This window comes from Gavia stellata, chromosome 1 (genome assembly GCF_030936135.1).
Source record: "Gavia stellata isolate bGavSte3 chromosome 1, bGavSte3.hap2, whole genome shotgun sequence".
NCBI classification, from domain to species: domain Eukaryota; kingdom Metazoa; phylum Chordata; class Aves; order Gaviiformes; family Gaviidae; genus Gavia; species Gavia stellata.
In genome coordinates, this window is record NC_082594.1 from 124,542,653 (window position 1) to 124,570,498 (window position 27,846).

Sequence of the window (27,846 nt, forward strand, 5' to 3'; positions counted from 1 at the left end):
CCACATGTAAGGTCTAACAGGAACTAAACTGAAAGAACATCAAGTAACCTTTGCTTACATCCGGAGAAGGCAATATAAATAAAATAGCACCTCCAGTCAGAGTATTTTTGGTGGGTAACACATGTAAAGTTATGTACAAATTCTCATACGGATCAGAATCTAAAAAAATTTGCGCGACAACAGAAGCACTGACCGTGGCTATGAAACACAAAGGTAAGAGCTTCCATTTGGCAGGAAAGCTTACGCTCAGAAGTGTTTCTTTCCGGCTACAGACCTCATTTCTATCACCAAAATAAATAAAAACAAAAATTAAAACCCCAGCAACATAGCAGCTGTCATCTTATATTCAACAGTATAGACAGCAGTGCATGCAAAGTAAAACAAGAGCCTGCAAACCTCTGGCAAATAATAATAATAAAAAAATTCCCTGAAGATGAAAGGGACAGGAAGTAGCATACTGAGTATTTCGATTTTTCTTTTCAAAAACTCTCACTCCAGTACTATAATTGGAATTTCTGCTTAGCAATACAAGTTCTGTAACAAACACACTAACTACAGATATGTACACTATGAGGCAAAAGTAGCCTTTAAATTATGAGTAGAGATGCGTAAAAACACCACTGGAATTATTCATAGTTTGGACTGAGCTTTGTAAGATTAGAAGTCTGTTGATAACTTGCACATTGCCTTAAAAATTACGAATAATTAGCCTCTTAATGGCTTGGTTTATACATTTCTACACAGAAGAGATTTAAGAACTGACTTACTGTAGCTTTACTTACTGTAGATGTAAAAGGTCTGTATTTGTTGTCCTCACAGAGCAGCATACTTCCACTTTCCATCTTTAATACCCAAATACACCTGTTTAATAATGGAGTGTACTTTTCACAATTCCCCTCTCCCCCCTCCAATGACTAGAGGAAATGTGTTGTATCATTTTGTCAACATTTTCATAATATAAAAATATGATGCTGAGAAGTTTGGAATTTATGCAGAGCGCCTTTCTATAATTTGACCATTTGTTAACTCATTTCGACCTTTCTATGAATGCTTACTATGGCTCACCCAAAAGTATTTAATGAAATTAGTCTAAGCCTAATTCCAAAATACTTACATTAAGATGTCACTGACAGTAGCTCCCCACGATCCATAATCAGCTTCTTCCACTCCAAAGATCACTTCCATTTACAAAACACCTTTAGGAAAAACTGTTAATCGATTCAGAGAATTCACACAGTATGCAACTAAATGCTTTCTGACAGAACCAATTATGTTCAAATTGTACTGGTTTATTTACAACTGTAGTTTATAAACAGTAACACAAACATCTTTACATGAAAAAAATCTCATTGCTGAAGTAGGCACAGAGTCAGAGACTCTTCAGGATATTTTCAGAAGGGAGTAGGAAGAGGAAAATGTAATACAACAGCTGCTGGGCAAAACTATAAATACATGAGCGTTGGCCCAGGTGCAATTTCATGCAAATATCTTCAACAGTTCAAGTTCTATTGGTGTTTACTCAGATACTAAGAAGGGGAAAAAAAAAAAGGAATTAGTTCCAGAATTAAGGTGCCCTAGCTTGATTCCTAGTAAAATAACTTAGAATAACTGTTTTTTATAAAGGTCAGTTTAATTTATTTTACCTCCTGATGATGTACTAATTCACAGGTTTTGATTCAAATACTCAGGAGACTTCACTCAGCAAAGTTAATCCCTATTATCTTTATTTCACAGTTTGTGGTAACTTCCACATCGGTCTACGAAGATGCTATGCCTCAGCCGTAAGGACATTCCTGTACTGAGCTTTTTAACAAGGGAACCGTTCTGTGAATAAGTGGAAAGCTGCTGATAAACAATCACATAGTTAATGTTTGAGAGATGGCAACTTATTTAGAAGATGTTAGTTAAAAGAAACAAATGCTTGACTCAGTGAAGGTAATAGGTAATGAATGCATTTATCACAGGTATATAGCACTTGAATCTCTTCACTTTATTTGCGTGCATTAATTTTCTTGCTGAACACACCTTTGATCAACACATACTCACTTCTGTGCTGAATTGAAGGTTTTTAAAGGTCTTAAGACATTTTGTTTCTGAGGAATAAGATAACTTGCTTTCAACTGTCACACTGTCATGGAGCATTAACTTAAATTTCAATGCACACCTTCATCTTTACAAGAGAAACAGCCTCAACCTATGAAATGTGTAATTTTGCATAATTAAAAAATCACAACCCTGTAGTAAAAGCTTATTGTGCAGAGTTCATTTTGGTATTTAAAAATACCCTTACCACCAAGTCCAATTATTTAACCTTAGTAGTAGATAAGACTTTTAAAAAAGCTAATTTTACAAATTGTTTGCACTTTTTCCATTTATCTGCAGCTCAAGCTGGACTTAACCATTTTTAACAAGAAAGAACCAGTATTTCTAAGATTTTTATCTGCGCTGCTTATAAACCTAAGTTTTTAATCAGTCCTTGATACTGCTCAGTAGGCAAAATCAAATTTATAGACTGTAGGCAATAGGGGCATTTTACTTTCAAGGGACAGTAATTTAAAAACCATTCTGTTTTCAACTGCTTCTCCTTATCTGGCAGTGCTTCATTCCTTTAACACACTTAATGTGAACCCAGCTGCATCTTCTCTTGCAAAGGTGCAGATCACTCACATTAAGGCTGCATTAAAAATGAAACAAACTGACCTTTATAACAAACATTTCTTCAAAACAAAAAAAATATAATAAAAAATTAAAAATCCTGTTCAGAAATTGATAATAATTTACCCTATCTTAAGCCTGCTACTCAGGCACTCCCATCAGCAAACAGAAAAATTCTCGTAAGTTAGTATTCAGTTGGGAAACAGTCAGCTTGTGTCCACATACAGTATCTTGGTTGCTTCTTCTTTATAAGCTGTTCTCCACACAAAGTCTTTAGTTATTAACTCTCCAAGGCATCCAATACTTTCATGATCTGTTGTTTTATGGCTTTGGTAGCATCACCTGCATTTGGAATCAAATACCTTAAAAAAAAGATTAGAAAAAGCCATCATTAATTCACTATAAAACTTTTGAGTATTGATTCCACAATTTTTGTTTTGATTTTTCCTCTGGCACAAACTAGGAGGAAGGAGGAGGGGAAAAGATTAAAATGAAAAACTACCAAGAAAATAACATTTATTTCTTGTTTATACTATGAAACACTTTCCATTTGTGAACTTAGAGAACTGTTGAGGAGTACTTCACAGGCCATCCTGGAAAGGAAAAGTTCTTCATTAATTGACAATGTATAGAACAGGCAGTTCAAGATCTCTACAGATAGCACTGTCCGACTGAAGCATGACAGTCCTAATTTTTTTTTAAATTCCTATAGATAGCTCTAGATCACTTATTTACCATCCTTTCTCATCTGGATTTGCTCCGGTCAACAAGGCGGTGATGAAGTAATTCAACAAGCAGCGACGTTCTCCGCAACATTTTAAATTATGTTTGTCTGAGCTACTACCAAACTGATTTTTCATTCTAAGCAGCCAACAGGCATAGAACAACTTCCCTAGCTAGCTAGGAAACTCATCTCTCACTTCTTGTGAAAACAGAGCACTCACTGCACGCAGTTCTCCCCAAGGAAGAGGATGAGAAAACGTCCAACCAGCATCAGCAGCTTTGTTAAAACAGTGCCAAGAAACAACAGGCCACACCAGTGGAAAAAAGCCCAATACACCCATCCTTCTGACTTCCCCCTAGTCTTAAGCATGCAGATGCTGAGCATGGCAATACCTAACTTTCAGGAATCAGGTTTCAGGGGTTCAGAGTTTTGAGGCTAGGCTTCTGGACTCCTCGTACAATGCATAGGAAGAGTTAGATGTCTCAAAAAAGATACCACAGGAGAAAGACTACTCTCTTAAATCCTACCCTTCACAAATCCATACTTTAGGCTGCAGATAGTTGTCCACTTCATTTTCATTTAAGATATATTACAAAAAAAGGACAACTCTTGCACACATCTCATCCCCAACGACTGTCGTTGCAGACCACGGAGTCCCTTCTCTGCTGGGTCTTGTAACTCCTCTCATTCTGCTGGCAGATCTTTTTTTCTAGTTCACATCTGAATTATCTATTCCTAAATAAAAACTATTACTTTTGAACTTAATTCTGGGATTTACAGCATGCCCCCAATTTCCAGTTGACAGTATTCTGTATATCATTACTACTTACATCTCTGCTGCTGAGATGGCTTACCTTTCAACTGCCAAAATTTCTATGCCTGAAGTATTGCTATTTCCATATTTAAAGGTGATCAGTTCCGGGTGTTTCTTCTTGGATGTGATTTTGACTACAGAGTTGAGTGCCTGTCGAGACTGTATGTAAGCCAGTCCCTTTCGCGATGGAATCTCTCTCAAACAGTACATATGGGTTGCCGTTACTAGGAGATGACTGGAAGGAAAAGAAAAATACAAATTAAATTTGCTAATTAACTAAATATCAGCTATTTAGAAAGCTAAATTCTACAAATAAGCTACATGGAGAGAGCTAGATAAAACAGTTCCCAAATCTAAGAAACAGTTTTAATACTTTTAAAATCTGTAATTTAGAAAGGTCAACAAAAGACTTCATATTTTCCTTGAGTACTGTATCATAGCCATTTTTGAAAACAAGCATGGCATCCTCAACACCATAAAAAACTAGAGTGAGCACTTAACAGCATCACCTCAACACAACAGCCATGAGTGCTATCAACAAAGATCACAACCACCAGTAACATGTCGGGCCATGCAGAGTAGGGAAAATGCCTCCAGTATCTCTCTTTCATCCTTCAATCATACCCCAACCCCATCCCTCCATCTATACAGCGGCAACTCTACACGTGGAACATCAGTCCTAAGTTAAAAGGACATGATGGCATTCCGTGATTGTCAATCACTGTACAAGCACTAACGTGGAGATGCTCACCTGCCAGCTCAGTTCAAGACGCACTTTTGCCTTCCTCATGGAAGGAATGCATGTTCAACTAGTGGTGGGAACACACCAGTTGAGTTCAAACTCAGTTTCAGAAGTCATACTATGGCAGATTACTAATCATACACCATATAAATCTAATGGGAAAATACAATTAATAATAAAAGACAAGAACAGACCATGATGCAAGAGAGAGTCCATCATAATTTTCAGTTATCCAGATTCAACAGGATTTGTACTCTTTGGGGAAGCCAAAATACAGCAAGCATTTTGTTCTGCTCTTGCAGGATTAACAAGGTCACTGAATCTTAGGAGCAAGATGGGTGCATAGTACAAGGCACAGTGCCAAGTAGGCGAGAGAAAAACGGAGCCATAGGTATTTGGGTCTACCTGGTCTTGAAAAATAAGCCTATGTATACCAAGAATATTTTTCTTACTATCTTGTTTTGCAAAGCAAAACTTCATAGTAGGTTTTGTACATAATTACCATTCTCGTAACACTGCAAATACAAGAACGCAAATATAGCCGTAACATTTTGTTCTAGGTTGTTTTGCATCTTCATTTTCTAGTTTAATATCAAGCATAACTTAATTGCCCAATATTTTTAAAAAAATGTGTAGAGACAGACATTTTCATTAAGCTTAGGACTAATTCCAGTACCTGGGAAACATATGTCCATTTTCTTTTACTTCATTACAGGGGAAGTTATACTTCACATCAGGTTTATTTATCCATGTCTGGATGTTGACGACCTCTTTTCGATCATCATCTGACATTGAGGAGCTATCAATTTCATCTATTTTGAAGAGAGGGGGTAAAAAATAAAAAGAAAATATTTTCACACAACATCAGATGACTTTTCAACTCACTTAAACCCATAGTAGCTACACTGGTTCAAACCAAGGTCCACCTAGCCTCGAGAGTGTCTACAAACAATTGTTCAGAGGGAACAAAGAAAAAGGCATGCATATCTGCTATTTCTCTTTTAATTCTCTCTCAGCAGACAATCATTTTCAGCTCAGGAGATTTCTTAGGCTGGTCTGATTTGTCCATTTAGTAAAGTTTAATAGATCTCTTCTACATGGACTTGTCCAGACTTCCCTTGAAGCCATGTAAACTTATTGCATCTCCAGCAGTATCTTTTGGCAAGCGGTACCAAAACCATGTCAACTACATTCCAGGAACGCCTTTCTCTTGTGGCTTCTAGTTTCTTACATGAGAAGAAATAAACATCTGTTGACCCCTTTCCAGGCCAGGCATTACTTTTGTGGGCCACTCTTCCTCCCCTAAATCGCCTATTTCACATAACAAAAGTCCTAATAATCAGTTATGTCTGCTGTGAAAGTCATTTCACACCTTTCCTCACCCTTGTTATCCCTCTCTGAACCTTCTCCTGTTCAAACATACTGTTCCTGAAATAGAGGATCAAGACACACAACATGCAATGTGTGGATGAACCATAGGTTTATACAGTGACATAATGACCTCTGTTTTATTCTCTGTTTATTTCCTTATAATTCTTAGCATTTGATTTGCTGTTCTGACTGCTAATGAGCACTTACTTATTATAAACCTACTGCTCCTGGACACAGCCAAATCAGTCTACCATTTTGTATCTGAAACTGGAACTTTTTTTCCATGTCTTTCTCACTTCACATTAATTCATACTGAATTTCATGTGCCATTTTATTACCCAGTCACTCAGAGTAGCAAAAGACTCCTGCAATTCTTCAGCCTGTCCTTGTCCTTACTACCTTGAATAACCTTGGATCATTAGCAAAAATTTTTGTCTCAGGGTTCACCTCCTTTTCTAAAGACATTTAAGAACATACTCAAAACCAAAATTTTCAGCACAGACCTCTGTGAACCACCCAAAACTCCTGCAAGTGATATCACTTAGTCACAAAATACTGGTTTTATGGCTACATGTAGTGATTATGTTTACATAGTAACTTTGGTGCTACATTAGAAGAATTTAAGCAATCTAGTTATCTGAAACAATGAACTATGTTAAATCCACAGAATTTACTCCCAGAAATAACTTCCAAGGACAACTCTTTAAAGTGTCTTTTTCAAAGCCAGTTTTCTACATTTTGTTAAACTATTTATTTCAAAGCAATTCAGAATTATAGCCACGCTTTTGAAAAGGTTTTCACTTTTCAATGTATTATGAAATTGAAAGGAATGGAACAAAATCCACCCTCATTTCACAGAATCACATAATGGTTGAGGATGGAAGCTGACCTCTGGAGGTCATCTGGTCCAACTCTCCTGCTCAAACAGGGCCACCCAGAGCAGGTTGCAATTATTATAGCTGATTCCAATTATTTACTACAAGAAACCCACTAAAACTTCACAAAAACGATTATACAGAAACAGGTTCACTTTTTGCATTCTTCTGTACCTAAATAACATATATTTCACTTCATATGTGTTGGCTTTGCTTATTCGAATCACTGCAGTGATTTCTGCTTGCCTACTATGTCTAATAGTGCTTTTAAAAGCAAATGTAAATAGAAATTAGCAAACAACCATTACTGAAAATATGTTCTAGACAATTCATCTTCGAGGACCTGGTTTTCTGAAACCACATAGACTTTGCCAAACACCACTATGGGTGCTCAAAGAACTGTGTAAACTTAATTACATGGCATTTGGAGAAGTATCTTGTTAGTGTTAGAGCTTCTGCTTGATAGTTTCATTTTGCTCCTTCCCAATTCTTACAGCAGACAAACAACGATCAACTGTTTGTCATCAATCTTATTTAAACAACTCCAGATCCTATGAATCTCTTTCATTAATCTTCCTAAATTATTTCTTTTGCACACCAAAGATTCTTAGTTGAGTTATTTGTTTCTCACATGGAAGCCAACTATGCCTTTTGGTCACAGAATGGTTAGTTGTGAGATGATGATGGTCGCAAGTGAGCTAACACTACCAGAACAAGACCAGGACAGCAGCAGGTCTGCAGAATTCTAACATTAGCACTGGTCTCAAAAAAAAAACCCCTTTGTGAAAGTGTGGTGTTCCAGTTTTGCCTGTAGTTTTTCAGTTAGATAAAAAAATTAAATAAAAATGGCACACTTTTTCTATAGCATTCTGCATGCATATCAAGAGATGAATCAATCATTACTAGATTCAATGATAAAAAGCAAAGTCCAAAACACTGGAGAGGTGTGCACACATTAGCCGTCTTAAGTCTAGCTCCAACTATAAAATCAGAAATTCAGATCATTATAATAACCGCCAACACTAGAGATTCAACCTATCAGCCAAACTAGGTCCTTTACATTTTGTTTACTGGCATGAGTAATAGAGGTACAATTGCAGGTTTACGCGTACAAGACCAGTGTAGAAAAATAATCTTTACTACAGAAATAAAAAATGGACAAAAACAATCCACTAGACCCATCTATTTCCACATCTTCCTGTTGGCTGTTCAGTGCCTACCACAAAATCATTTTTATTTCGTCTGCTACTATGCATTTGAAGAGGGTGTTTCTTTCTTGGTTGGGTCCTAGGCACTACCATAACACACACAGTCAATGATAATAGTTAGAAAAATGCCACATTGTAAAACAGTGATGTAAAATATACTCTTATGATTTAGCCAAACTTAATACTTTTGTCTAAATAAGCTAATCTAGGTAAGAGGAAAATCTTCTACTGTACCAGTATCGTATTCTTCTTCATCTCCGATGCTGAATACTGGTTTCACACCACGGTAAGGTTTTCCTACTCTGTCACTGCTGCTGACATGTCTGTTGGCAATGACAAGGGAAGGAGAGGTTATGGGATGGGAGAAGAAAAGTAACTTTCAAACTGATGATATGACTCCTACAATAACATATTAGCAAAATGTAACCACAACCGTGCAACTGAGGACAAGAGAATTTCATGAAGCTGCCTGTAAGGAAGCCGTGAGTGACCCACCAAGCAATTTGGTTAGTGAAAGAATGTATTTCAGTTACTCGGCAAGGCTGACTGTGGTAACACAGTGAAAAGAAATACTACTTTGTTTTAAAAAGAACTTCTGGTTACCTTCTCAAATGACAAAATACATTAGAGGCCTGAAAACTGACAACAGGCTATGAAGTTTCTAGCATGAAACTCTGAAATATTTCTGAGCAGTCAGGGCAGCTTTACAAGGATGCCAAATTGGGATGGAGGAAAAAATTAAGGCTATTACCATGTCTGGAATTAACCAGAAAAACTCATTTTTCTGGTTAATTCCTCAAAAGATAACAAAATACCTTAACCACTTCAAGGTGGGGTTATTCTAAACCATCCATTACAGTGTAACCTCTGACTTTCTGTCCATTACTTTCTCCAGCATAAGCCAAATCCTGAAATCTTTGGTCAAGCAATTCCTACTGCTAAAATCCCAGCATCACTGGGATTTCTGCATAGATACTGACCTCAAAAATCACATTTAAATCTGTTTCTACAGATCATGTTAAATGACACAAATAAACACAACTGAGTCTTAACATTTGACTGTAACAGTTGCAAATCCTGAGATATTTTAAAGCTCCAGCTCAGAGTGCTGTGATTAGAAGGTCACAGCTGCCATGTTAAAAGTTCTGGCCCTCAGCTGCTGAGAATAGCTGAAAAATATGAGAAAACCTAAAGGTTCAAAAAGCCACAAAACAGGTAATTGCTGAAAAAAAATAAACAGTTCATGATTTTAGCCTTTAGATCTGGCAACATGTAGTAGCTTAAAAAAACAAATCAAAACCAAAGCACGCCTGTCCTTTTTCCCCATTTCAATTTCTATGACCTCCCTCCCCATAATGTGTATTCGTATTTCCTATAAACTATAAGCCCTGGTTCCTGTTTTAAGCATATTCACAAACTCCAGTTTACATGCTACTGTAGAACCAAGTTGGAGAGGCAACCTCTTTAGTAATATATAAATGAATGCTAGTAATTATGTATACCTGAAAGCATTATTTGAAAGTTAAAAAAGAAACCTACATTTTCTATGGCTACAATTTCCAAATGTAGACAAAAAAGAGGAAATGTTTAATAGGAAAAAAAATAGAAATGCATTCTACAATGAAACAAAAAAAAACCATACAAAAACATGCTCATTAGTGCTTAAGACAATAAGCATCAATGACACTGACAATTCAAGAGGGCAGTGCTTCTATATGGAGGCTTTTGTAAATATGCTTTAGTAATACATAACCAATTGAGTAAGAAGAAGCACATTTAAATAGTGTCAAATTGAATTACACAGCGAGGATTTAGGAGAAGATCTCATTGGTGTTTATAGATCAAAGTTAGTCAAGACAAGAGAAAGTAAAAATCTACTTCATAAAAACCTGGTAACATCCTAAACTAGAAATGGATTTCCTTTAACCTGTTTGCATGGAAGGCCATCATTACATTGTTACAAATTGAATGCAATTCCCTTTAGCAGCAAACCTGCAAAATGAAATATATTGGTGATAAACACAACATGGCTCTAATTGAATGGATGGGGAAAGAATGCCATTAGAGGTTTTTAAGAGCTGCAGTTTTAACAGAATAGTCTAGTGATCCATAGCGTGAGCAAATTTATTATAGCATCTTCCCAATGAAAGATAAGCAATATAAGTGAAAGGAGCAAGTAAAATAACCAAAGTATAATCTCAATATATCCAAACTGCTTGGTTACAAATACAGATTCAAGGGTCTTTCAGTTATTGAACACAGTCACCAAGTGTTTTAAGTTGGAATTTTAACACTTTCTCACCATATTCTAAAAGCGTGGGGAGAAATCCCCATGATCTTTAGGATTTCTAAATTAACAAAATAGATGATGAGTTATTCGGCTACTCCTGCTGTGTTGTTTGGTTTTTTTTTTTAAAGAATATTGGTTAACATTACTACTGGTTTTGCTCACACAATGCCATTCTGTAATGCTTACGGATAAATCCTATCTCAAAGTATGTGACAACTACTTGAAAGAAGAATTGGTCCAAAATCCTTGAAAACCCAAACAGTATTTTAATCTTCATTAACTCTTCCAGCACCAATCTTCATGCTTTTCAGTGTATGAGGGTCAAAAGCTATAACATAGAGTTCCTAACGTATAACCAAAGTTCCAAAGTGATTACACATGATCCTTCATTTATCATAAGTAATTTTATAACACCTCAATTCACAATTTTTATTTCTGAAATAATTATAAGGCAATAAATCTGAGACAAATGTGAAAGGGACTCCACATTTGTGTGAAACGTAGGAGTTACGTGAATAAGATGAGGGAGAGCTGCAAGGCATATTTACTTACTAACTCAGCATTTGTCTTTTCCCAGTAATGAGCACCTCTGTTTCCATCAGCATATTCTATCAACATGTGATAAGAAGCATAAAAATTCTAGATTTCCAGACAGAATTCCTGTATGGGTTCCCTGTTATATCTAAGCTCTGATGATACTTTATTAACAGTTTATAACAAGAAGTCCTTTTCATAGTTGTAGTCTCTCTTGTTAAAACCTTAAGCCATAATTTGTTCAGTAGTTGCTCCTGGTGTCTTTCACTAGTACAAGTCACTAATAAAATGTATATAGGAAATGACAAAAAAAAAATTCCATAGAAAGCAGTTGTAAGGAAGAGAACAGAAATAACAAAGCAGAAACTAAGAAAAGAAAGCACTGCCAATACATTCTTTTTCTTCCCCTAGTCCCCTGACCAGTACTTGTAAAAAACAATAGCTTTAAAATATTCAGAAAACCTAAATTAATATAAAAATATGCGAGCAATTTTGTCAGTGTAACCAATGCTTACAAACATTGTGATGCCATGCTAAATACGACATAGGTGGTTTTAGTCAGACTGCTTAATTATCAAGCTTACCGCTCCAGGCTTGCTCTGTCTGGCCAGGGAATATTGAAAGGTATTCTATAGTACATTGGGGCAGAGGACAGAACAAAAGAATTAAAAAAAAAAAGTTTAAAGGAAAAATCTAGATAAATAATTGAAATGCTCTATATTGCCAATGTATCTTCTTCAGGGAGGATACTTATAAATAAGAGCAATTCTTCATGAGAGCTAGCCACAAGGTGAAATAATCAAAAAAATCATTTTCCAACACAAAAAGAAGCAACAATCTGCACTTTTTAATTAGGTACAAGACTACTAAAAACTACTGTTCATTTGGCACGTATTTTAAGTCCTGCTATCAAACACACAGTAGCTGTGGAAGATTCTTGAATACCAATGTCTTAGCAACATACAACTCCAAAGGCTGCATTTCAAAAAACTCTAAAACAGGCTATTCAGTTAAAGCTTTGACAGATAAAAGCTACTATTTGGAATGATGACTTCCAACTTTGAAAGTGTCTTTTAACATGCTTGCACATTCTCGTTCCTAGCTCTACTTGAAGATACAAAAAATGAACACGAGTGGATTCTGGGTTTGAAGAGCAGCTTTGCATCAGGACTTGAAAAATCAAGATCTTCAAAAAAGTTAACCTCAACTTGACAAGATGGGGCAGTAAAAAAACAAAAACACCAAAACAGAACAAAACCAATCGAACAAAAAAACCCCACCCAGAATCCTTCTGTCATTCACCCATTCCACTGCAGTCAGGATGGGGAGGAACAGAAATAAAAGTGAAATAATTCTTGACTTTTAGACTAAATACAGAACCAACATAAGTAGTCAAACTAACCATGCAGTGACAAATTCTAGACAAACATTCAAGAGAAAAGGCTGCTCACACTGGTCTTGCAATACTAAGGCAGCACAGTAGGCTTGCTGTATCATGATAAAATCATGAGAAGGGTAGGGGTAGGAAGCCTAAAAGCTGAAACTGGAAGGTAACTTTTTTTCCTAATTAGCACAGTCTTCAGAGTGACAAAATAGCCACGTGAAACAGTAAGTCATTCCTCACTGCTAATTCACAGGGAAATACAAATGTCCCACCTGTCCACTGGAGTAGATGTATTTTCAATAAAACTAATAACTTTTTCTTTCACATTCACAGATTTAGTCTTCAAAGCAACTGTCATTTTATTCACCAGGGACTTCATTCCTTTTCCGTCACTTGAACCGTTAGGACAATCGCCCTGTAAAAGTAACTCCTCTCAGGATTAATCACATAAAAATAATGTTATTTCACCTCTAGTTTTTGAAGAAAGGAAACAGACTACAAAATAGTAATCTTCTACTTTTTGGTACTCAGCAAAATGTTGATTACAGCATTAAGTATTCTTTTAGAGTTCTATCAAATGACAGCAGTGATACGTGTCTGAGGTAAAGATGATCCAATAAAGCAAGCTTCACAAACCTTATTTGCTGAGCACTCTGCTATGAAAATCTAGAGAGAAAGGAATTCTATTAATGATAAATTGTATCCAAATTAAAAGTCAAATTCTGTGTACAACATATCACCTGTACAAAAGAGACAATTTTGAGCTTTCCCATGAAACTGTATGCCCGTTTTATAGTAATTTATTCCCAGAGTGAAGAAGAGCCAGGAAAAAGAATTGTCCATTATATATATTCTGCTGGAGAATGACTACAGCAAGTTCTTCTATACAAGCTCTTCCTCTCAGGAGGATAAAAATGTTTAGGTCACCTCCAACTAGACAGTGAATATGGTTTGAAATTAAACACACAACAATCATAACTTGCAGTAATGCATTTTACAGAACAGAATGAGGACTATGAAGAAAAAATTCAGTACACCTGGGGCTCCCATCCCACTATACCACTTGAGCTTAAAATTCACTTACATCAGCAGAGGAGTTTATGCTACTTCTTGAGCCTGAGGTACTAGCAATCCAGTGGCCATAACCATTTTCTGGTCCTTCCACATTGATATCTGCTAAGTGCTGCTGGAGGGCTGTTAAAAGGCCATTAAAAAAACATTCAGAACTATACTGGAATTAGTCTGTTAATGAAAATACTGTATACCCAAGACTAATCAATAACAATTTTTGCTCCATGTGATTTAATAAAACAGATAAATTCAGATACTGCTATAATCATCCCTGGCTTTTCTTTCAGTAGTACAAAGCCATTAGGATAATCTTTATTTTAATCAAGAAAACAATTAAAATACAGCAGCAACTAAAAATAAATCACTGCTTTCATCCTAAATACAGCTGTTATGACACTGCACATATTGACTAGTAATGCCTCTATACTCATATTGCTGCACAGATCTCTCCACTGTTGTAGAGCCTGATTGATTCTAGCAACGTAAACAGCAGAATTATGATCTGAAGATTTAAGAAAACACAACAATTAATAGTAATTATGAAGTAGCATCTTCATTTGGATCTGCAATCTAGAGAGGCTAAACATCAAGAATGATGTTAGAAGAAAGAGGGAATTTCCCCACTTCCTGTAATTTTTCACCATTCAGAAACGTGGGTAAGCCATAACAGTTAACCACAAATGTGCAAGTGTACAGTGTTGACTTACACAAAACAAAAACCTGACAAATGAGACTATTTGCCACTCATTTAGCTGATTTCTAGCCAAAGCCTAATAAAAATATCAACAGCATTAAGACACCAGGTTTTCTCAAGCAAAAGCTCATTATTAATAAGCTTACCCATAAATCCTCCTTTGGCAATGCTTACGTACTCCTTATTTTTCTGCAACAGAAAAGACATTGTAGGTTGAAGAAATAAATCTGTGGAATGAGTTTTGCAAGCATGGTAATGAAACACAGGTTAATTTCATAAAAACTGTAAACTTGAGTAATGTAAAAAACAGTTAAGATTTTAAGGGGAAATATTTTGCCATTTAGTATCAATGGTATGTGCAGCCACGCTTTATTTCAGCTGTTAAAATCAACAGCAATTTAGGTGTACCTGTAAGAAGTGTGCTAGCACCATGTTCATATACATATCTTCTTCTTCCCTGCCACTTCCCATGAAGCAGAGATGTTCCCCACCAGCTATGGAGCCAGACTCAATAGATTGCTTTTGTGCTTCTAACAGGGATTTTACAGACTGTGCAAATTCTGATGGGTTTTGAAGCATCTGTGGAACGAACAAACAAAAAGTGCTGTTTGACACCAACATACTGTAACACAACTTGTGAAAACATACAAGCTTTGAAAATGGTTATAATTTGTTGAGCACAAACAAGGCAACATCAGCACTGTACAAGACACACACACACACACAAAAAAAAGACAGCCTGACCCAGACCTCATGTTACGTACAGAACATTGAGAATGATCCTTTTCTCCCTCACTCCACCTTGCTCTCCCCAGGAAAGAAATGCAGCTAACATTTGTTAGTTTATTTTTGCAGACATCAAATAATGGTGGGAAAAGTCTTTGCAACTTTTATGTTGCATTAAGTTGCCAATATGGCAGAGGGACTGATTTCCTTATTTGCATATGCTTGAGCACAACACGTTCAAACTTTGCAGTTCTGAAACCCTTTAAAATACCTAGAATTTCTAGGTGCCAGTCCTCCTCTTGCCTCCCCATTAAGCTTTTTCTCATTTACTTATCAAGATTTGGAAAAAAAATTACAATCAGGAGTACAAGGAGATACCTGGGATTCTTCGTACTCTCAAAAAATTAAGGCTATGGTCTCCTGAAGGCCTATTTTGCATGCAAAAACAATGAGCTGCTATATGAAAGAGATGGAGAAACAAAGACTTTCTAAATACAGCTGAAATTTTAACCTGCTCTTGTGGGCAAGGCACTTACTTAAATTAATAAGGAAATGTTGACCTGTAACTGAATTTTGGGGGGAGGAATTCTCATTATCTAGCCTTTACACTGGATTAAATGACAAAGCATAAAGTAACAAGCACACAAGCTAGCCATCAGTAAGTCAACCTGAATTTTAACTGGGGTTTTCCTAGAGCCAAATGCCGGTGCTTTATTACATAGGTGCTAAATCTCACTACTTCCTCTATCCAAGACTACCTATAGATGAGAAGGATTCCAAAGTGCTTTTCCCCATTGCCTCTCCTTAAAGTAAATTGGGTGTACTTTGCACATGCTTTGCACTGAAGTTCTATTAATGGCTTTTCTTCTCAAAGATTATTGCCTACAACGTTTTCCTGGCATTAAACTTCTAAAAACAGAGATGAACCCGGTGACATGCATCCAGCACAGTTCATGAAGGTTCCTAACCATACCAACTGACAAACTGCAAAAGTTAATTCCAATATGTAATTTAAATACATACGAACTAATCACATCCAATTTAAGAATGGTTTTCATGGACTTCTTTTTCATATATTACTAGGTTTTAAAACAAATTAATGATTTATAATGCTTATTTCTACTTTCTTGAATATAATGTTCAATTCACACTAGCAGAAGGACACCCACATACCATGGGGAAAGTTTTTTCCTGAATAATTTTTGATCTAAGTTAAAACCCAGAATACTATATAATTATACTTGTGCAAATAATACTGAATAATACATTATTTTAATTAGAGAGGTAAAGGTAATAGATACAGGACTGAGCTTCTTAGTTAAGAAAGCTAAAAAAGCCTTTTATGGGGTATATACATAGAAATCATTCCACACAGCATCCATAGACTGCTTGAAGTGAAATAGTAGAGGGTTAATCTAGAAGTGAAGAATACATTGTGAGCCAGCTGAAGCGTAAGTGATTTGGGGAAAAAAGGACAGAGAAAAATATGAATGTTCAGTTAGGAATTCATAATCAAATGGAAACTACAGCAAAATCTTTAATGAAGTAATTAGTCCATAGTACTTCTCAGTCCCAAAATTAATGCACTTCCTCCCTCATATTATACTGCAAAAATTTTAAAGGAGCAACCAAATCCTTTCCAAGACATATGCTCCTTACAACCAGGCCGCAGTAAGACTGGCTGGGGGGGAAAGGAAAAAAAAAAGTGCTGCTGCTTGTTAAAATTAATGATACCTTTCATTGGAAATTATGACGCTAAAAAGAGATTTCTCCTACAAGCGATGTCTAGTCTTTAGCCTGTATGGGTTTTCAGTTCTAACCAAAGAACAGGAAGTCTAGAATCCCAAATTCTAATGTCATTAAGGACTAAACTTGTCAGTAAAATGATGGTTCCACCAATCTCCTTTAGAGAAGCTAACTTTTGAAACCTCATCGCATAGCTAGACACTGCAGTCCACAGACTACAGTCTAAACTAAGGATAATTTGTTTTTTTCAAGACAGACATTTCTCTCTCCTTCTATTTAACTTAGGATTCAAAAAACAGTAAAGAAACAGAAAGCATACAAACCAAATCCGAGTCTAAATGAAATGCTGTTGATAAATGCCCAGCATTGTATTGCTCTGCAGGACGACAATCCACTACAAAGAACCTTACTCCTTCCTGAAAGAGAAAGATTTTGCCTGTTACAGAATTTTAAAATCATGTAATTATTAATAAAAAAGTATATCATTCAATTATATTTTAATACCAATTCCAATACTACAGGAACCCCTCAAAGGGCTAACAGCTATCGAAAAATCTTATTTCATTTCATTAATCTGAACTTCTACAGTTACCAGACCACCAACAGTATTCTAATAGTGATTTCCCATCAGCTTACACATCAGAAAGGATCACCCTAGTGCAATATACACAGTGTATATATTCCACCTCTAGTGGGAAGAACAACAAGACATCAGAAGTGACAACTCTGAAGTCCCAATCCAACAGTCCATTACTACTCAGCACAGCACTTAAAGATAGCTTTATATCCCACCAACTTAAACAGGATATAAACGGAATCTTAACTTTAGTTGGACCGGGGTTGGGGGGGGAATAAAAAAAATGCATGATGGGGGCAGGAAACGGCCACAAAAAGCCAGCAGTTAATAAGAAACACTGTAATCTACCTACACTATTATCCATATATACGGTAAGTGAAGCCCCTGCATCTAAGTATGTCTGCAATTAACTACTACAGAAATAGCTTGAATCAACTTTTTTTTTTGTTTGTTTAAACCTTTCATTGACAAAATCCAGATATTTCATAATGGCATTCATCTCAAATGTACTGAGTAGTGGGTTTTAAATTTCCCTCTACAATAGCTATATTTGGAAAGGAATTCAAATTAGTGAGATCTTACTTGAAGTTCCCACTGCTCGGATTCAAATCAGCTGTACTAAGTTCCCCCTCTGCTGTAGCTCTAGCTGCTACAGCACAAACGCATTGCAGTCAGCAGATCATTTACAAGGGAGACAACTTCAAGACAAGAATACTTTTTCCTGAAATAGCAAATATTCACCTGTGTTGTTAGCACTTAAAAATATTTGTGATACACAAAGTAGTAAGGGATTCTTTTCCTTTTCTATAACATTGAGGGGGTGGGGGGGGGAAGTAATTCAATATACTGACTCCTTGTTGCTGATTTGCTTGAAGAATCTCAGACACAGAAACTGCTAGACAGAGAGCTTGGCTCAAGTCTGTGTCATCATCTTTGAGGCCCAGCAAGCTGCTGCCAAAGAGACTGTGGTTGTCCTAATAAAGCAAGAGGGAAAAAAAAAGTTAACTGAAGCCATTGTCTTCAGATGTGAAGGCTTAAAGTAAAACTATATCAATCACGTCACAAACGTTAAGCCCGATACATGCGTATCTTGTCCACATAGTCATCAAATTTTTATCTACTGAAATTCTTTCTGAAAAACATGGTAAGGCCTGACCTTCTATTACAAACATGCTTGTTCACTACTCTGACCATGCCAACACGATGAAATACCTGAATTTTGGTTTTCTGGTTGTTTTCCCCCACCCCGCCCCCCAAAAAACTCGCATACCCATCTACACATATCAGATAAAGTACATACAAGCCAAAGGCAATGACTATCAATTACTTTTATTTCATGAATTCACTGAAGTCAGATATCTCGAGTAAGGAAGAACTGCAAGAACAGTGCAGGTGATGACAGCTTTATCTGTAGTAAATGACTTCTTCCTGTTTGTTGTCGGAAGTACAGCTAGGACTGCCGTGCAGTCTACTACAAAGCAGTTGTGTCAGTATGACATTTTTGCTTCATCAGTTCTTACAAGAACCTGGTTTGCAAAACAAGGTCATCGGTCATGAAGTGAGAATATTGCAGGGAAGCTTCTCTAACATGTTTCACTTAACCTTCTTATCTTTCAAAGATCTTAACATTAAATACTGCCAGAGTAACAACTGGAAAAAATTGTTTAAAACAACATCACAATGAAATATTCATCAAAGTTACTGTCAGCAGGAGCTTAAACAGTCACCAAAACCAAAAGAATTTCAAGATTACTTTATTATTACCTTCCTGAAAGAAGCTGGAGTTTTGCTACAGTAATATTGTGCCAAAGAGAAGAGATCTTCTATATCCTCTAAATCGAGATTGGCTGGTGAAGTTTCTAAGAATTCTGACATACACAAACAACGTAAGTGCACCGTTATTTCAGACGTAGAAAAGCAGCACTATACATTTTTTCACATTATAAAATGACTTATTTTTAATAAGGCATAACACACTTTAGTTTATTGATTAAACATGAATGTTCATTCATTCTCCAAGTGGAAAGAGAAGATACAGGAAATAAGCCTTAGCCATAGGAAACCCATGCTATTTGCTAGAAGCTCAAACCTTCTACGCAAATTAGTTTTCACCACACTCTTACCTCTGTATAGTTTTAGCTTCCAGTTGTAATACTAAGTCAGCTTGCCTTTTCTAAGAGGGCTGACCAAGAGAATCCTCTAAAACAGAGTACTTGTCAGTAGCACTGTAATATGTCCAGGATGGTACAAGGATGTAGTTCTGCAGTATGTGGCAAAGATGCAAAATTCCAAGCATCCTCATTTTTAACTACTAGGAGATTATTAATTACATTGTATTATGCCATGTAAAAAAAAATACAAAGGCAGGTGAAATAGGCTTACAAGAAATTTAGTGTAATTTCTTTAAAAACAGAAGAGGGGAAGCCAAGAACAATGAATTAGGTCCAAATCAAGTGCATATGAAGACAACAATCTGGAAAATGAAGTAAGTGCAGTAGATTTAAAGAAGGATTTGAAAGCTGCAGCTTTGGGCTTGGAAACATGGTGATTGTTTCAGGTACTCCAAACTGAAGTATAAAACTAGGTGCGGGAGTGCTAAAAGGAAACTCAAGAAAAGAATGTCAAGGATCAAGGACAGGGCAAATGTGATGCAGCAAAAGAAGAGTAAGAAAGGAATTAGTAGGTGAGGGGATTTATTAATGAGAAAATCACAGGGTAAATAATTAAATAAATCAGTTATTTAATAATTAGAAATAATAATCAATGGGGATTATACTATATGGTAAATATTTCACTAGCAGCTAAGTAAGTGAAGTACTTACTTATCATTTCTTCTTTATCTGATTCTTGTGCTAAGATAACGTCTCTGAAAACAGTAAAGTTACAGGCATAGATTAAGTCAGTAAAACCAAAATGAAACAAAAGTGGATTAAAACTGTGTCAGCAAAGAATGTCTCAAAGAATTAGCTATACACTTACTTTGCATTGACAAGGATGATTAACATTAAGAAATAAATAAAGAATGGATCTGCTTGTTGTAGATATCCATCCCATATTGCCTGAGTGACTTCAGCTGAACAGTAATATGAGAAGAGGCTTCCAAGCTAAAAATTTGGAAAACAGTGTGAGAAAAAGCAATAACCAGGAACAATCTTATCAGGGTAACATTTTTAACGAAGATACAAGATATCTAAAAGAAAATAAAAACAACAAAACCATGTTAAAACATACATTTGCACCATGTATTGAAGGATGGTTCTACCCTCAAAAACAATTTTTATGGAAACAGTGCAGTAATGCTACAGATAATCTGTGAATAACTACATGTAGTGTGAAGGCTAACTCAGCTGTACATTGTCAGCCTTGCAAATTCAACCCGGGATAACACAATCAGGCTGGAGTACTGTTTAGCTCATAGCCACTGCTAAATACCAATTATACCAACAAGACAATAATAAGAGAATATATTTACTCAACTAGCTTAGCAAACAGGGTTTTGAAAGAATCCTGTAAACAACATTCTTTTCATTTTTCACAGTAGAACCAAACTAATTGAATGTGGTTGCACATTAGTTTGACAACGTCACTTACTTAACATTATATTATGATGCTTTATGGCTGAGTAATTAAACATTTGCAAGCAACAGAAAATTTTCATTACCATTTAACAAACTGTTTGCATGTTCCCATTTAAAAATACATCCTCTCTGATATGCAATGTTCAAAGTGGATAAAAGAAAAGGTAAGAACTTCCTTTCATTCATGCCAGATAATATTTGCAATTACACCTGACTCAATCACATACCAGCTGGCTCCATTGGGGGCTTACTGAACTTGTCAATGCATACAAAGTCTGTATCAACAGAGCTACAGCTTTCAAAAGCTTAGTATCCATTTTTAAACACTATCAAGGAATATTTCAACACTTTCTAGTATACTTTTACAACAAAAGGTAAGAAGACCTATCCAATTCTGAGTCAATCAGAACTGATGACAAAATGTCCCTGAACAATGAGGCAATGACAGGTCTCTGAATATTGCTTATGTATTTCTCCACACTAGAAAGACTGCTATATAAACTAATTTTTTGACAGTTGAAACAAGAGATTGTAATGTAATCTCATAATACAAAATGAGTCTTAAGATTTTTCTCTAAGATCGTATACCAGAAAACATGACATTGAGGACTGGCAGCTATACCAGCTCATTCCCCTACCTCCTTTCAAAGGGAAGATTTTTTCCTAATGAATCACTAAACTTTTAATTTACAACTTCAAAGAAGTTTGTATTTACTAAGGAAAATATCTATTAAAAAAATGATTGAGGTAAATGTCTTTGTAACTACCCCCAATTCAAGGCAGTTTTGAAGTTAAGGTGAGGAAGAAATGACCAATTCTTGAAGAGCTGTAAAATATACGTGTCTGAATTCTAAAAGGCATAGCACCATGTGAGGCAGTCAAATCTATCTGTTAGCACAGAGGTTTTTAAAACGATTAAGTAATTTGACTTTAGAAGGCCCGTTAGGCTGATGTTTATCCACATCTACAACCATACAGCTACTCACTATAAAAAACTAATATCATGGCTTCTTACTTTTTGAGTATGTCAGTTGCTCTTGTCCTTACTTAGTTCTTATATACTTATTATACTTAAGTTATAGTAGTGTTCCTAACATCAGCGGCTCAGTTAACGTCCAGTACAATAAAAACGTGATGTTAACAAGATCTCATACTTTATGTTAAGCAACCGAAGACAAAAAGCCCACACTATACTAAAACATGCAATTTATTTCAATATATGCAGTTCTAATCTCTTGTCCTACTCTTCCGTAAACCGGCAACATGTACTTTAAATTCTATCAAAAATTTATTTTTCATTATGTTTCCCTACTTTCACTTTATTACCCAGTTGAGCGCGTATGAGTCTGGAGTCATCTTCTTAGTATCAAGAAAGGAGCAGAGTTCAGGCTCATGGTATTGAAGAAGCAGTCTAAATAGATGAAATGGTCTTCCCTTCATAAAACAATCCCTAAAAAGTAGCAGTGAAAATAATCATGAAACCGCCTGTTATATTCCAGTTGTCAGACTGAGAGTAGCAAGTCTTTGTTAGTTGTGATTATGTAATTTCCTATATTGTTCTTTTAACTCACAGGGACTGATCATGAAGTCAACTTGCCTCAAGAGTTAAAAAACCCAAAAAACAAAAAACCCCACAAACACTGAAAACCCCACTACGTTAATAAGGCAGGAGAAAGAACGAAATAGTGCCAATACTTGATAGAGTATATAACATGTAAGTATTTAAAACAGATTTAAATATCAAAATAAGGCTAGCATGGTTATCAATGTTGTTAACTCAAAATAAAATAAAAAAAATAACCATTCTAAAATGGCTGCCAAAGGAACTTTAAAAGGTGCTCATTTCATACATTAATAACAATTAAATGTCAACTCATCAAGCAGGAAATAAAGGAGAATTTGAAATGAAGAAATAGTTGACAAAGACATTGGGAACAAATCTCAAGTGTTTAAAAACTTAAGTAAGCTTACGTGAAACTTGACACACAGATCTCCAAACACAACTACCAGCCTAACTTTCTTAGAGAAGGGTATGTCTACGGTGGTGAAAGGGAAACATTCACAGCAAATTATATGTGGGGATTCTTTTTTGAAATTATCACAAGAACTCTGATTTCCCATTAAGTTAACAGGAAAAAAAGTGTGAAATAAAGAAAAATATTCTATTAATTAATTTAGCGCAAGATTCTAGAATGGTTAATATGGTCAGTTATTCGAGTCAGTCATTCTTTACCACCTTTTAACATTAAGAATGGATATATACCCAAAAATAACTTTAAAAGGAATCTTCCCACATTTCTGCTGACAGTGGAACAATCCTGTTTAGACATTTTTCTTAACTGTTTTGCTCAGTAATTTTTTACTTCTGGTACCTACAGCAGTGTTAGGTTTACGGTTGGACTTGATGATCTTAAAGGTCTTTTCCAACCTAAACGATTCTATGATTCTATAGTAGTAATCCACCCCTAATAGCATACCCAGTTTAAAAGAAAACAAAACCAAGACACAACCAAAAAAAACCCAACCAAAAAACACTTATCAAAAATTGTGAATTCCTGTACCTATCCATTACTTCCTAGCTAGAAGCCCCATGGAGGCAGCAGGCTCAGCCATGGGAAGGACTGGTAGAAAACAAAAGCAAAGCAAAAATGATTAAAAAAGGTTTAGCTAAACAGAAAAATTGCCCTTGAAACTAACCTACATTTTACTTTTGGAGAGGGTGGAGGTTTTGGTTTTTTTGTTGTTGTTGGGGTTTTTTTTGGTTTTTTTTGGTTTTTTTTTAACCAAAAAAAGGAAGCTATTTTCTACTTTCTGTTAGAAGTAACATTGAGAAGAAAAGCAGATGTAATGCACTTTCCTCATCCAGATCCCTGGGATGAGACACACTTCCATCATCCCCTTGCAGCTTCTTAATTATTTTACTACCTTACCAGCTCTCACACAAATTACTGTCTACTCAATTGCACATCTGAGATGGTGTCTTCTTTTACTTATGGCCCAAATAAAGAATACTAATGACCTAGATCTTCCATATTAACTCCTTCTTAATTTTGTCTAGTTCAGAAAGCTCACCATTCTAGAGGAAAGGCAGGAGGAAAAGAAAGATAGGTATCCACAGGATACTTTATAGCAACAGCCTTTGAGAATAACAGTGTTCCCAAGGAAAAAATAGCAACACCTCCCTCATCTAAAATAGTCTGTTACGGTTTTTTTCCTCATTCTTCCTTTGGATTGCTAGAGGTGCTCTTTCAAAAACAATCCAAGATATAATATGGTTCACCAGATTATGCTGTACATTTCCCTCACCTGTTGTCAGTATTTTGTTAGAATAAATTCCAAACAGATATTACATGATAGTTAAAAACATGAGAAAATGTCAATAAAAAGCATATGATGTAAAAAGCAAAAATAGCAACAGTTAAAAATGAAACTTTTATCAAATAGTAATGATGGTCCAGCAGTCAAATGTCAAATTGAGACCAAATTGACCTAAGTGGAGATTTGCAAGTCTACTATAAATTGCCTTTCTATGCCTTTCATCTCCCATTGAAGGAAGGAAGAAAAAAAAAAAAGATAAAAGAGTCTACATCTCATTGAAACGCCACATAGTTTCTTACAGAGAAACTCAAATACTAGGCACTCTGAAAGCCTCCTATGGCTGAAAGTACATGAGTTATGTGACCATAATGCCACTATCCCCGAAGAGTTCACAGGGCTCAGAAGTATTTTAAATCAGAAATGGACACAGGCTGAGCCAAGTGACAGGACCTATAAACATTTCCTGCCACAACACCAAACATGCACTTTTATATTGTGGGCATATATTCAGTAGCTGGGCCAGAATCTCCTCTCCAAGGAATCAGAATAAAGTCTTTAATTACAGTCTATCCATATATTATTTCATAAGGTCCTAATCAGAAGACGCTGTAGCCTTACTGGAGTGTCATGGTGCTACTCCAACATAAATAAAAAATTATTTTAGTGAAAGCACCTATGTATCAGCATGAAAATCTCCAATTTCATATTTTTTACTAAAAAAATTATAATCTAACAACTTTAATTAAAAAAAAAAATCATTTAAGTCCCAACTCACTAGAATAGAGGGAAAATATCAACTACTACTTCTAAAGGGATTTTGAGACTTAATTCGTGCTTACGAAGTACTTCGAAGTGACAGGGATAGAAGCATTTTAGATACCAAAATGCTAGGAAAGGAAAGGAAAAAACGCTTTCACATAACATATGTGAACTGGATAGCTCTTAAACAAATATTTTTGATATTGCATGAAATGCCAGTTGTTCTTTAAAAGCCACATCGAGTCTACATCCTAAACCAACTCAATCATCTCCTGCACTTAAAATCAACAGGTATTGAAAGATGGTTCAATTTATTATCATAGGAAGGAATCTGACAACTTTGCTACAAACAGTGCTACTCTAGCTGAAACCAACATGCACATCCTTTCAGAAAATACTTTTAATGCCAATAAAAATAGTACACAGGCAAAAGAAAGAGTTTTACCTTGGAATGAATTTATTCATGATAGCATAGAAGCAGTTGTACAAATCACTGCGTGGCAAACGAAGGTGCACCAGAGGTTTGAGTAGATGTATCCAGCCAAGGCAAGAACTGTATTTAACATTGCGTGATTTACAATAAAAAGTAATAACAGACTCAATATCCAGAAGTAATACTGACTTCTCCTCTTCTGGCACTGACAGCTGGTCTGAAATAGGCACAGCAATATAAACTGTATTAATGGCCTTTCAAAGAAATTGAATGAGGTTATTTCACAGCATAATTGTACCAATAGGGACTGCTTGGAAAAAAAAAAGCAGCAAAACCAGACAAACAAAAAATTAGCAGCTTGGATTAAATGCTTACAGAAAGGCATCCAAAAGGGCATCAAAATACAAGTGGTTTTATAACCCCAGTAGGATAAGTCTTTTAAATATCATTTAAATATCACAACAACAGGATGAAAGAAGTTTGAGTTCTCCAGGGTCTATATGAAACAAAGAGGTAGATTCTTTTAATGCACAAAACGCCCCTCTTCTATTCCTATTTGATGTGGTCTGCACATAACTTATGCTCAACTCTACAACAAATTCATCTGAATTTCAACATAGATCAACCCACAATGCATACCTTCAATTCCTCAAAAGCCCACTGACATGCAAATTTATGAAAATCAGTAGTTTGAAATCAGCTAGGCTTACAGACTTAAATTTTAGTATTAACATACAAATCACATTTTAATCTCTACTTCAAAGGAATTTTCCTAACAATAGTTTGAATTTGGGATTGTTAGGGTAACTATAAAAAGAGAAATCATTTGATTACTTACAACTACACCTCGCTTTTAAATTCAATTTGGTACTGCTGCTAATCAGAAGATACACTAATCACGAACATATAATCTTTTATATAGTGTAGTACCTTGTTTCAAATTCTTACAAACGTTGTAAGGTACTGAAAAGTAAAGATGTCACCTATTTAATGACAGACTAATTCTGAATCCATAATTTATTGCATTTGGATGAAAATTAGCACAAAAATTTGGTACAAAACCAGTTCTCTAATTAAGGTAGCAAACGAAATACTTCTTAAATACTGTCATTATTGAGTTGGATACATACACAAAGCTTAGGTTTTCATTAGTTCCAAAGCACCTTTCTGCACAGACTCTTATTTAAAAGGCTGACAACACTTCAGAAAAAGTACTGGCATCCACCTCACCTGGGGCAATGAATCTAAGACCTACTGAAGTATCTCAACACCATACCCCAAATTATGCCTTCCTCCATGTGGTGAAATAACTACTTAGCTTACTTGCAGTTAGATATACCGGTACTTATCATACAGATTGTAGTGGAACCAGACTTTTGTGTAAGTTCATACAGTGTTCACTTTTAAAAATGAAAAATCTAATATTAAATACACTTACGAATTATATATTTCAGAAATAAATTTGTTTTAATCTACTTAGATCATGTCAATTTCACTATAGCTAAACTGACTTACTGTAAAAGAAGGAATAACCATGTTATGTCTGGGATGGGGGGAAGAGATGCCTACACACTACATTAATGCAGTGGCACTAAATTTCCGCCCCCCCCCAATTATGAGAAGCCCATGAGTCTCATTACTGTTAATGAAAGTTTTTATTACAGAAGTCTTTAATACTTTCACATCAAAGCCAGTCAATATTTGGTATTTCCTTTCCTCTGCCTCTCAGGAAAATAAAATAGTACATAAAACTCAAATGCCATCTGAAGAATTACTTTAAATTTGGAGACTACTTGCTTTGCCAAAACATTAAAATAGATTTAATCCAACCCAAAATTGAAATCTCTATATAATCTTCACTCTGAACTAACTTTACATTTATTATTTAATCATTTTAATATTGTTACTTATTAAAAAGTATTTGCCAATAAAGACAAAAGAAAAACTAACAGACATTCAAGTGCTTAGTTTTGTATGTTATGAATACTAACTGGGATGTTTTACCATCTTCCTGAAAAGACACTGTGATTAAATAAGACAGTGGGATTTTTTCCGCTTTCCTTTACAGGACAGAGAGAGAAGGAAAATAAGCCCTACTAGATTTTAGAAGTGGAAAATGTAGAACTGCGTTTTAAAAGTGGTAGGTATACATGCATGCAATAACTCCATTCTCTGCCTTAACTTTCAATTGTGCAAGAATAAATTAAAGCGTGACAGATATTAAAATAGAAGATTCTCTTATTTATGTCATAAGAAAAAATATCCTAATTTATGAGCCAGCATCGACTCCATTATCTCATCATTGATATTAACACTGCTGCATGGTGTCAGGAATTTGACCATTTTT

The 27,846-nt window shown here is 35.5% G+C and overlaps 1 protein-coding gene across 3 annotated transcripts in view; it reads right to left on the reverse strand.

Moving 5' to 3' along the window:
* Window positions 1-1,268: 1,268 nt before the first annotated feature.
* The window catches only part of TBC1D23 (TBC1 domain family member 23), a 35,713-nt gene continuing 9,135 nt past the window's right edge, over window positions 1,269-27,846 (reverse strand). For 2 of the 3 annotated variants that reach the window (XM_059836059.1, XM_059836041.1), the window contains exons 4-19: window positions 25,512-25,716; window positions 22,316-22,439; window positions 20,391-20,515; window positions 20,234-20,277; window positions 19,176-19,279; window positions 18,263-18,385; window positions 17,158-17,250; window positions 14,771-14,941; window positions 14,509-14,551; window positions 13,682-13,791; window positions 12,870-13,012; window positions 11,798-11,842; window positions 8,624-8,712; window positions 5,612-5,747; window positions 4,234-4,428; window positions 1,269-3,017 (exon numbers count right to left, since the gene is read on the reverse strand). In XM_059836059.1, coding sequence (XP_059692042.1) covers window positions 2,936-3,017; window positions 4,234-4,428; window positions 5,612-5,747; window positions 8,624-8,712; window positions 11,798-11,842; window positions 12,870-13,012; window positions 13,682-13,791; window positions 14,509-14,551; window positions 14,771-14,941; window positions 17,158-17,250; window positions 18,263-18,385; window positions 19,176-19,279; window positions 20,234-20,277; window positions 20,391-20,515; window positions 22,316-22,439; window positions 25,512-25,716 — 1,832 coding nt within the window. In that variant the 3' untranslated portion in view covers window positions 1,269-2,935. The remainder of the gene's footprint in view (window positions 3,018-4,233; window positions 4,429-5,611; window positions 5,748-8,623; window positions 8,713-11,797; window positions 11,843-12,869; window positions 13,013-13,681; window positions 13,792-14,508; window positions 14,552-14,770; window positions 14,942-17,157; window positions 17,251-18,262; window positions 18,386-19,175; window positions 19,280-20,233; window positions 20,278-20,390; window positions 20,516-22,315; window positions 22,440-25,511; window positions 25,717-27,846) is intronic. The other variant, XM_059836049.1, reaches the window with a different exon arrangement.